The 12,676-nt window shown below is 38.2% G+C and overlaps 1 protein-coding gene across 1 annotated transcript in view; it reads left to right on the top strand.

Moving 5' to 3' along the window:
- LOC124796264 (FHF complex subunit HOOK interacting protein 2A-like) overlaps positions 1-12,676 on the top strand; it is a 208,342-nt gene that overhangs the window by 63,678 nt on the left and 131,988 nt on the right. The window contains 3 exon segments of the mRNA XM_047260375.1: positions 7,717-7,932; positions 8,013-8,138; positions 11,601-11,924. Of these exon segments, the coding sequence (XP_047116331.1) occupies positions 7,717-7,932; positions 8,013-8,138; positions 11,601-11,924 (666 nt within the window).

Genomic DNA, 12,676 nt, shown 5'->3' with positions numbered 1-12,676 from the left:
ATCGTCCTTCTACCGTCTCGAACACACGATATTTTAAATATAAGTGGGAGAGTGGAAATGTATCTACTGCGCCACCTGTTTCTGTGTGCAGGGTGGAAGTTTGTTATGAGAAGACTGTGAGTGTGGTGGTCGAACGATGCCGACAAGTGTTTGCTGCTAGCGCCACAGAAGCCGTGATGAAAGAACAAGGAGTAATTAGACCTATGTTGGTATTCTTTGCTGTTTTAGTGACTGTGATTATTGTTAAAGAAAAATGAACAATACTTCACGTATTGGACACACTAGAGGCAATACAGGTTCATAAATTATGTGGTTGTTAAACCAATTTTATTGCGGAAGTATTTTATCGAGTCTAATGTGAGACGAATCGGTAGACTTGTAAACATTTGAATATTAATGTGAGAAATGGTGAATATGTTATTGGTGGAAGTTGAAATATACCAAGACTGAACTAAAAGTATTCTTCGAGTACTAAATTATTTCAAAAGTAGAGAGAGAGTCTTTTAAATTCCTGTAACCAGAACTGTTCTTTGGAGAAGAAGGTTTTGGAGATCGACGAAGCCAGCAATCCAGAGAAGAAGATTGGCTGTGCAGATCAAGTAAGTCAACTGATGTGAGAGAGGTGTGAATTTTGTAATCCAACTTCACATCGCTTAGACCTGTGGTAGGAATTCAAGTCATTTCTGGGTTGCATCCCAGAGTGGCTCATACGTTGCAAGAACTGTTCTCCACAAAATGCAGCCTGTTACTTTATGTGAAATGCAGAGACCACAGTATATATTAGAAGACTTTGTAGTGAGCCACTTCATTTCTTGTGTGTATGACAATCAGTGGTGGGTGGGACAGATATAATGCATAGGTTACATGATGGTTAGTATCCTGAAGGTGTCATTTTTCAACAGTCATCACTTCAGCACCAGGACACATTGCACACTCCTGCAACCAAGCATCTTACAGCTCTTGACATATTCCTGAAAGCATCAGGTCCATCTCTGTGCACTTCTGCAAGATATAACCATCTCTTTTATGACACCTTATGGTCCTGCTAATACTTTCAAATGGCCATCATCAAAAGATCAGTGCACATTTCCCATTTCCCAAGTACTGCTCTTGTTGGATCATCCTTGCCTGTGTGCAAATTCAGCGCAGCCATACAAGTTCAATGAGAAGCAGATTTTTTTTTAATTAATTCTTTTCAACAGTGTGATGTTGATTGTTACATTGGAGAAAATTTTAATTCATAGAAAGTCATGACAGAACACAATAATAATTTCTGAATAATATCGTAAAAAGAAAAATGGGGTTATAATTATTCTACATCTCATTTTTGTTTTAATTGCTTTCAAACAAAATTATGAATTGTTTTCCCACTCACTTCTAATATTGTAAAGTAATTATTTTGATTCAGAAATATCAGTTTTGCATCCCATTTACTTAAAAATCAGTGATCAGTTTAAATATTTAAGTGTCCAAGATTTTTTGACCTTGAGAATGGAGCTAGGTCTCCCTAAAAATTTCTCACATATTTTACAGACAAGTATTGCCCACTCTGATTGTACATTCTTTAAGTACAATGACCAACTAACGTACCAAAAAATTTTTAGAACATTTGGGTGAGGGTTTTGGGGAAAATAATTTCTAAATAACCAGAAAATTTCAGATTCTTTCATCTTTACATGCAAATATGTTGATAGTTCAAGAATTTTATGCATTAATATCGTAGCTGACAGTTAGCAGTCCTTCCACTTTATCATTTCTCAAGACAGTTAACATCTTGTGACTGTTCAAATTTTCATAGTTCATTTTCCCCTCCGAAAAAATATTAATCATTTCTCATAGTCTTGGGAACAAAGTTTTTATTGAAAATAAATTCATATCTCTATCACTTGTGGTTTCTTTATTACAATTTTTCAATTTTCCCTTTCGTTACGACATTTTCACGAACATTCTCATTTAGAGAGGACTGTAGTGTTTTAACAAATCATCAGAAAATCAAAATATTGTAGTATTGGAAAGGTATCATGTGGAATTTCAACATATATCTTTTTCAGCAAACTTCAAAATAGTGATGTGACACATTCTCTCATGACCTATATGTTTTGAGATGAAATCGCCCATGTTTCCTCTACCTGAATCAAATAATTTAGACTCTGTATCTTTTGTTCCATTCTTCTTTACAGTGAACAATTTTCTTGTTTTTGAACTGGAGGAGTACAAAAACAGCATGAATGTTTGGGTATGAAAATTATCTTTTCATCCTTGTAAAAAATGGTAAAACACAAATCGTACACAATTTTCACCAAAAAGGGTAAACAATGAATGAAAGTTGCAGGTGCACAAGGTGAAATTATATTAAGTCTACCATTATTGCTTGACCCCTTTTCCCATACCCAGCAGTCGTGCATAATCCCGAGTTTCATTGTGATGCATCTTTATAAGATTCTGCTTTCTGTTTGTCAGTAGCAAAATGCTCAGTTAATCCAAAAATTTTAATTCTCAAGACCGAGTGTATATATTTCCAAATACATTGAAGAGCCAAAGAAACTGGTACACCTGCCTAATATCGTGTAGGATCCCCGCGAGCACACAGAAGTGCCGCAACACGACATGGCATGGACTCGACTAATGTCTCATGTAGTGCTGGAGGAAATGGACACCATGAATCCTGCAGGACTGTCCATAAATCCATAAGGGTACAAGGGGGCTTAGATCTCTTCTGAATGGCAAGTTGCAAGGCATCCCAGATATGCTCAATAATGTTCACGTCTTGAAAGTTTGGTGGCCAGCAGAAGTATTTGAACTCAGAAGTGTGTTCCTGGAGCTACTCTGTAGCAATTTTGGATGTGTGGTGTGTCACATTGTCCTGCTGGATTTGATCAAGTCCATCGGAATGCACAATGGACATGAATGACTGCAGGTGATCAGACAGGATGTTTACGTATGTGTCGCCTGTCAGAGTCGTATCTAGAAATATCAGGGGTCCTATATCGCTCCAACTGCACAGGCCCCACACCTTTACAGAGCCTCCACTAGCTTGAACAGTCCCCTGCTGACATGCATGGTCCATGGATTCATTCAGTTGTCTCCATACCCGTACACATCTATCCCCTCAATACAATTCGAAACAAGACTCGTCCGACCAGGTAACATGTTTCCAGTCATTAACAGTCCAATGTCAGTGTTGACGGGCCCAGGTGAGGCATAAAGCTTTGTGTTGTGCAGTCATCAAGAGTACACAAGTGGGCCTTTGGCTCCAAAAGCCCATATCGATGATGTTTTGGTGAATGGTTTGCACATTGACACTTGTTAATGGCCCACTGTTGAAATCTGCAGCAATTTGCGGAAGGGTTGCACTTATCATGTTGAATGATTCTCTTCAGTTGTCATTGGCCCCATTCTTGCAAGATGTTTTTCTGGGTGCAACAATGTCAGAGGTTTGATGTTTTACTGGGTTACTGATATTCACAGCAGACTTGTGAAATGGTTGTACTAGAAAATCCCCATTTCATTGCTATGTCGGAGATGCTGTGTCCCATTGCTTGTGCTCCGACTATAACACCATGTTCAGATTCACTTAAATCGTAATAACCTGCCACTGTATCAGCAGTAACTGATCTAACAACTGCGCCAGACACTTGTTGTCTTATATAGGTGTTGCCGACTGCAGCGCCATATTCTGCCTGTTTACATATTTCTGTATTTGAATAAGCATGCGTGTACCAGTTTATTTGGCACTTCAGTGTATGTTCATCAAGCATTCAGTCTGGACATTTTTCTTCGATTGGTCATAGAAAAGGAAAGGAATATTTGAGTTTAATATCCTTCTACTGACAAGGCCGTTAGAGATTGGCTGAATCTTTTGCTGAATGCAGCTCCAGTACATAAACCATTATACCACTCCACTTTGGGAAGTGTAATAATAGTGGAAATTGGAGCAGTGGAAGCAAATTAACCAAGCAGATAGTCTGGAGTGGAATCCTGCCTCCCTCAAGCAATGCACCAACTATATCTCTGGTTTTACATTCATTGACCATATTTTGTAAGCCTTGTCTGTTAGGAGAACTTTCACAGATGTGGATGTGAAATGAAAGAAAGAAAACAAAACAAAACAAAATAACCCCCCACCCACACACACACACAAAAGCAAATCACAGTCAATACATACATATTTTTTATCTTGAAACAATTACCATTTACAGTCAGGCAACAATTCCTGTATGGTAAGCACCACCTGCTTATCATAGTTCAGGAGACATGGTGTCATAAACAATGAGATGCATGAAAAGCTACCACATCATGTATGATGTTTAAATGTGTCATTTCTGTGCTACTAACTCCATTCACAATAAATTTCACAGATAGTAACTACATATGCTGTTAAAAGCACCTACAAAAGTACTACTCATAGTTCGGGATATGACGTTGTAAACACTTGAAGTGCACGAAAAACCACCGCATTGTGTATGAAACTTAAATTTGTTGCTTCTATTCTACTAACTGTATTCTCAACAGATTTTGCAGACAGTATCCACATAGGCTGCTGAATGTACCTACAAAATAATATCAGTGCATGGCACACAGATCAGGAGACATGAAACTTCCTGGTAGATTAAAACTCTATGCTAGACCGAGACTCAAACTTGGGGCCTAAATTCGAGTTTTGGTCAGGCAGACAGTTTTAATCTACCAGGAAGTTTCATGTCAGTGCACACTCCACTGCAGAGTGAAAGTTTCAGGTGAAGATATGGCATCATAAACAGTGACATGCATGAAAAACTGCTAGATTATATATGTTATTTAAATTTATTACTTCTTTGCTTCTAACTCTGTTCACAACATATTTTGCTGTCAGTATCCTCACATGCTCTTGAATGTACCTGTACAAAGATATCATTGTACAATGCACAGTTCAAGAGATATGTCATAAACACTGAGATGCATGAAAAAATGCCTCATTGTGCACGGTTTTAATACATTTATTCTTTATTACTAAGACACTCCTGCAGTAGAATCAACCTTAAGGAATTCCTCACACCTGGCTGCAGTTTTGACAAATATCAAATGCAAAGCACAAACATTTGTAGGTGAAAACAATAACTGTCTATGGAGTTATGAAGAGGCATTGCCATAGAGACATCTACAAAATCACATTAAGACATGCGAAGCAGCTGCACCCAGCCTACAGAAAGTGTCCTGGAGGAGGATGATAAAAGAGAGTGAGAAGAAGATAGATGGACAGGAGGGGATAGACTTTGGAGGGGGGGGGGGGATGGAGCAGATTGGCAGAGTGGGCCAGGGAGCAGGGAGGGGGGGGGGGGGTGTAGGAGGAGATAGAGTGTGGAGGTTGTTAGAGAAAAGGGGGAGAAGAAGGTGGACAGAGAGAGAAGTGTGGAGGAGATGAGCTAATGAAATAAGTACATCCAGGGCAATACCATGTACTCAGCTAGTTTACAGTAAGTTAACACTTTACTGCTTAGTGTTGTTTGTGTTTATGCCATTTAAATTTAGTAAACTAGAGCAAAGCTGCTACATTGAAAATTGTTGCTTCTTCATCATTTACATTAAATAGCTGCAGTTTATCTCATACCTGTAGCTTATTATTTTATTGAATAAATTTGTACTTTTCAGAGAAAATAGTTTACTAGATCTATAAATACAGTTTCCTTTATACAGTTGAACATGTTACTTGTGTTGTAGCTAAGAGGAATTCCAGTATTTGAATATAGATAATCAGATAATTGGTAAAGGGAGTGGTTACTGGGATATGTTTTCAATTTTCTTTTGAACTCTGTTCATGCAGCATCACAAGAATATCATTTGTGTTTTCATTTTACAAGCTTCTTTGTGGAAGTGAGTTACTTATTTAGATTTGTCTGTGTGTGCTTTTGTAGGTTAATGTAATTTTCTCACATTTTTATGGTCTAGTTTTCCACTGTCTTTGGTTTGGATAGAAACTGAGAAAGCTGCTTTCAGATGTGAGCTGAGTTGATGACCCTTTGCTCACAGCGACAGGTGGTACTGGCTTTGGTCATGCAGCTTGAAGCTCGTGCATGTTGTAACCATTGTGGGAGGCCAGAGGTCAGAATCATGTGGACATCCAGCACCTGTCAAATGTTCCCCGTTCATGGTCGGCCTGGTTAATGCCTGAATAGAGGGTGGTGACCCATGTGTGGTTGAGTGGAAGATCATTTTGAAGTGGGTTGGCAACAAAAAACTTTCCGAGGAGCAATCGAAAAGTCTCCCAATTTGTCAGGCAAACAGGAACAACTTAAATTGGAAACATCACATATGAGTGGGGTAGATGAACCAAAGACTGTGTTTTATTGGCAGTACACTTAGAAGATGTAACGAAGCTACTAAAGAGACTGACTACATTACACTTTCCATACTTTTATGGAGTATTGCTGCATGATGTGGGATCTTTACCAGATGGGACTGACAGAGTACATCGAAAAAGTTTGAAGAAAGGTTCTTGTTTTGCATTTTCACGGAAAATGGCAGACGTGTCATGAATATGATACGTGAGTTTGTGGCACAGTCATAAAACTGAAAGCGTTTCCAGTTGTGGCAAGATCAATTTTATCCTCCAAATGTAAAAATATTTTGTTGATTCTCACTTAGATAACAAAAACTGATCATCATATTAAAATAAGAAAAAGCAGAGCTCACATGGAAAGATCTAGTTGTTCATTTTACCCACATGCTACTCAAGAGTGGAAAGGTAGAGAAATAGTCTGGAAGTATGTTGATGAACCCTCTGCTAAGCACTTAAGTCTGATTTCCACAGTAGTCATGTAGATATAGATTGGGGCTCCCAATTTCCTGTTGTTAAATGCAAATGTGTTGAATACTTTTGAACAGCAGTGCATAACTCCACTCGGAAACCTAGACAGGTAGACAAAGTCTACATGATCTTTTTTTGTGTGTGTTTCATATTGTGATGAAATGAATCACAGTGCAACTGAACTGGTCTTTATTGTTAGCCACAAAAACCTTCAAGAAGTAACTGTGTTGGGAAGTTTGTGTTACAATTCCAAGATCCTTAGCAGTATATGTGAAAAATGTATGTTGTTATTGCTTACTTCTGCTGAATAAGTATTATATTTACCTACTGTACACTGCAGCAGTAGATATTTCCATAACCCAACAGAGTGCAATTATGCAAAATATGCCAACACTCTTGTCTTTCGGTCAACAATATGACAGATGCTTCTGAGAGTAAAACATACTATACTGTGCATTTTCGTTAGTTTTTTTTTGTGTTGACTCCATTTTAAATTGCTATCCAATTGGACTGAGCATGAATTAAGAAAATATTTAACTATCTTTCCAGAGAAGGAATTATAGGTTGCCTCTAAAGTGGGCCAGGAACTGTTTCAGCTCTCATTCTAGCTCAAAGGCCCTAAACATTATGTACAGTATTTATTAATAACTATTATAGTGTGACTAAAATCAGTACTGATGGATCTGTAAGGTATTCAGTGGCCACATTCGAAACACTAGTGGCCGTAAGTCTTTTGACTCCTACTTCATAACTAGGGATTTGTCGACTGTAGAATCACAGTCTTTTCTTTTGATGTAACTCGCTATTGCACTTTTAGTTACATCTGAGGCTCTTTGAAGCATTTTAGTAGCAATAGAACTTTCAAACTTAATAATCCTTGTATCTGTAATTTTTTCCAGTTTTAGTTATAAAATTTTTGTTTTGTGTTGCAGATATTGATTCAAGAGGAAGATGCACAAGCTGTAGGAACAACTGGTCCATGTTTGGAATATTTCTTGTATCATAAATTACTTGATGTTCTTGTTGCTCTTGCCATGTCTGATTCACCACCAGGAATGAGGCATACTGTGCTTGTATTTGTGAGGAGACTTGTTGTTAAAATTAGACAACCAATTTTGTCAAATGCAGCAATTTTTCCTTCAGTAATGGTTGGTAATAGAGTGCTGTGTTTTTAATATTCAGAAGTGCTGAAGAAGAAACTAATTCAATTTTATTTTTCACTTTACAGCAGTTGATAATGACATGTAATGGTAAAAATGGCTCACCAAATGAATCTGATGAAATTGCTTTCCTTTGTATGCTGTGTGCAGTCATCAGTGAACATCCAGATCTCATTCATATGTTCTGTAACCAGGTAATATACACATTTGCTGTTATGCTACTAAATTACTGTCACTACATTTGTCTGTGTAAAAATTCTGTATGCTACGTAAACTTATTTCCCACAAATCTTGGGTAAATTACGACCAAGTGCATCTAGGACTTCTCTACCATGTCTTTTCTTCATGCACTGCTAGTGCAGCAAGGCAGGTGGTTGTTTGAGTCGTTGCAAAGATATGTTCTATAATGATTTATTTTTGACTCAGGCTGTGATTTATGACTTGATAGATCATTGGCAAGAGCAACGCTAATGAAACACATGGGAAGGTCTGGGTATATATTAGGGATGTTGATAAAATATCAAGCTATTGATGTTTTTCCAAAAAAAAAAAAAAAAAAAAAAAAATTGATATATACTGGTGATAATTTCTTCCCTGTTGTATCAATATATTTATATCAATATGGCAATATTGAGTGCTGATATTTTTATTTTACATTATATTTTTTCACAATTTTTAGTAAATATTTGAAGTTGTTCTTTTGAAATTTCTGTAGAACATAATTTTACTTTCACTGTGTGAAGGAGTCTTACTACTTTTTGAAATCTCATCACATCCAGTCCTTATCTTTGACTGTATGAAGCAAGTATAGGTGGCACAAAAGAAGATGTCCAATTGTACTGGGAGGGCGAATGGAGTAACAAGAGTTTCAGTGTGAAGAAATAGTGCGCCAGTTGTGTTAAAAAACAATTTTTAACACGACTTGTCTGCTATTTCTTCACTTTAGTGTTGTTCAAAAACAATTGCTGAAAATGATGAACAGAAATCTAAATGACAAGATTGGCCTTTGCAGTGGGCGGAGATGTGTGAGGGGAAGTGCTGATATAATTGGCGCTCAGTGCTACCAACAGCAACTGCAATGTTCAGCTTCACCATGCATTTTTGACATTACAGCTGCGAGGTCGCAGGCATTGACAGAAATGAAAAAAAACAGGGAAATCGACATGAAGTTTTCTGGACAAATCTGATAAGTGATGAAACTGAACAACGGCCCCATTGGACACCTTTTATTCTGCCACTTACATGCAGTTGCCATCATTGTTTACAAAGGGGTTATCGCCAAAGTGTGAACATGCATTGTTTTCACTTCGATTCCTGCTGAAAGGGGTGGGGGGGTTAATCAGGCTGCTAGCTTGTTGATACACAGAATATCTAATAGTAAATCAATATTATACTTAAATATACAGCTCTAAAACTGGCAGCATATTTACAATGTGCAGCTGATATTTCCGTAGCCTGGTATGTCAGTATTTTTTCCGTCAATGTATCGATACTTTTTTTCGTGCCATATCCTCACACACCCCCCAATCGTCCCACCACACCCAAGAGTCGTCTACAAAAGAGTGCCCCCTACGTCGCCCAGTATCACTCCCAAACTGGAAAAACTGAACCACATCCTTCGTCAGGGGTGTGACATCTATTATTGTGCCCTGAAATGAGGGGCATTCTACCCAAGATCCTTCCCATCACTCCTAAAGTGATCTTCCATCAACCACCACACTCCACAACATCCTAATCCATCCCTATGGCACTCCCAATTGCAACACATAGCCACAGGGATCATTTCCTTGTGGAAGACCCAGATGCAAGACCGACTCAATCCACCCACCCAGCTCTTCCTATTCCCATTCTGTCACGGCTTATCTTAGCTCATCAAAGGCCAGGCCATCCGTACAAGCAGCCGTGTTGTTTACCAGTTCTACTGCAGCTATTGCACTGCTTTTATATTGGTATGACTACCAACCAACTGTCCACCAGGATGAATGGCCACTGCCAAACTGTGGCCAAGAGCAGAGTGACACAACATGCAGCAGAATGTGACTTCTGTGACTGTTTCACAACCTGAGCCATCTGGATCCTCCCCTCCACCACCAGCTTTCCTGAACTGCAAAGATGAGATTTATCCTTACGACATATTCTCCACTCCCAAAATTATCCTGACCTCAACGTACAGTAACCGTCTGTCCTCACACCCTTGACCCAACAATTTCCGTCCCCTCCTCCTATCACCTCCTCTCTTTCCACATTCCCTCACCCTCCTCGTGTGCCACCCTCTGCCATTGAACTGCCCATCCTTTCCTGTTCCCTGCTCCTCTTCTTTTCCACTCCTCTCATTTTCTGTTCCAGTTTTTTGCCCCTCACCCCATCTCCCGACTCTGCACCTGTCAGTCTCTAGTTCCCACTGTGCCATCAGATAAAGCTCTTCTCTCCACCCACACTTATGTTGCTGTCCCTCCCCCTTCCCTGCCCCACTCCAGATTGCTATTAACGTGACATATTCAGGTCAGAACTGCTGGTGGTAGTGATCATATGTGTGAGAGGTGTTCTTGCTTTTGTGTGTATATGTGTGTGTGTGTGTGTGTGTGTGTGTGTGTGTTTTATGGTGAGTAGCAATCTGTTCTTTTCCTAGTATTGTTGATATTTCAGTGTGGAGTTTTCAAATGTTGGTGTATTATTTAAGGGTTGATGATGTTCTGTTTGTTGTAAAGAACTAGGTAGACAGTATCTTTTCAAAAATTAAGGTAGGGTCCCTTTAATAATTGTATTTGGTGAGTAAATACATAAAAACCATTTTCAGCCAAGCAACTCTTTTGGAAAACAATCTTCATGCACTAAGTAAATTGTTTATATTTACTAAGTTCGACATTAAACTGAAGTAAACTGCTTTCTTAGGATGAAAATATTAGTAAGGAAATGGGTAATAGTTATTTAGAGCCTTTCTGTAAATTTGTTTTGTAAAGATGTTTAACAATGGAACATTTTTCCTGGAATCATTCCTTTCATTAGTAATATGTTATGTATATCATTAAGGAGTTTTATTTATCAGGTTAGAACAATTTTTAGAAGTCTACTCTAAATTTTATCAATACCATGTGGGCTTTTGTTTCTGAGAATTTTTATAATTCTATTTCAGTGAAAGATGTTGATGCTACTTATAGTTCCTTAAAATCTTTATGGGATGTCATTTTCAGTATGCCACCTTGTTGCTTCAAACTTGTTCGTTATTCCACAATAAAAGGAAACATTAAAACCTTTATCAAGTCAAGGAAATGCAGTAATTCATGTTTTCATATCCGCATTTATTTTGTTTTGCTTATTTTTCCATTTCCTATAGACTGTAATGGGTTTATAAGGAACTTTGTTGAAAATGACTTGCCTGCCCTTTTTTCCATGTTATAAGCCTTCACTTTTACTCCTTACTTCCGGGAAAAGACCTCTCTCTCTCTCTCTCTCTCTCTCTCTCTCTCTCTCTCTCTCTCCCTCCCTCCCTCCCTCCCTCCCTCCCTCCCTCCCTCCCTCCCTCCCCCCCCCTTCCCCCCCCACCTCCCCCCCCCCCACCCTCCCCCTCCAGAACAGTGTGAGGTCAAGTAGCAAGTCTTTTATTTTAATTATCATGCATAGATAAACACAGATAATTCATCTTGTTTTATTAACAGATGTGGCTGTCAAATTCACTGAGTAATAGTGAAGATACTTTTGTTGAATGTGAGATGGAACTGGGTAACTTAATATCTCCTGGAGATGACAAATGTATCCATAGGAAGAGTGAAGCAGAAATAACTAAAGAGTCATCAGATCCTCACATTTTGGTGTCAGACTCTGAGCAAGCACACCTGGATAAAGTTTGTGACAAGAAAACCACAATTTCTCTCTCACCCTTATCATCAGAACCACCCAAAGGACATCAGACTAAAGAAAATCATTTGTATTCCACACCAAATGTGTTGCTTGAATGTCTGCTATCCTTCTTGAGCAGTGAAGTAAGTTAATAATAACCTATATTATTCACAGAGCTTACTTAACGAAAGGTTTCAAAGAAAACAGTGACTTGAAAGCACACAAATAATATTTATGTTATGTGCAGTTTGTATGTGCATACTGTCTATGTAAGTTATTGCTTTTTTATATTCAAAATGTAGAATCCGTGCATAAATGTGTATGTGTGTTTCTAGATCTGAGGAAGGACTTCTTTCGATAGCTTAATCTTGTAAATTAAATATGGATGTGTTTTTAGATCTGAAATGGGATTTTGTCCAGTAGCTTAGTCTCTCTCTCTCTCTGTGTGTGTTCTCTCTCTCTCTCTCTCTCTCTCTCTCTTTAGATATGATGAAGTTCTTTTTCAAATAACTCAGTTTACTTTTAAATGTGCCTGTCCTCCACTTTAAGTTTCCTTTGTGTGGTGAGTAGCAGTGTAGCCTAATTCATATTGTTGTTCATGATGTAGAATGATGTGATAAGCTTCTCAGTTCTTTGGAGTAATTATTCCCATACTCTGCCCATGACAGTCTTAATGTGTTATGGTTTTAAATATTACAGTTTTCATTCCTGATGTTTGTTGGCATAAACATTTATTAGAATTGTGTATTTATTCAATGAAATAAACCAAGTTGTCTTGATACTCAGGTCCCGTTATATAATAATTATTATGGGATAAAAGGAAATGATGCTTTTCCTGCTGACATATTCTTACTATAACCCTGACTGTGTAACATAAATGCAACTATCTTCAAAC

Source organism: Schistocerca piceifrons, chromosome 4 (assembly GCF_021461385.2).
Source record: "Schistocerca piceifrons isolate TAMUIC-IGC-003096 chromosome 4, iqSchPice1.1, whole genome shotgun sequence".
NCBI classification, from domain to species: Eukaryota; Metazoa; Arthropoda; class Insecta; order Orthoptera; family Acrididae; genus Schistocerca; species Schistocerca piceifrons.
The sequence above is the reverse complement of the archived record's forward strand: the minus strand, read 5'-3'. Positions and strand labels throughout refer to the sequence as shown.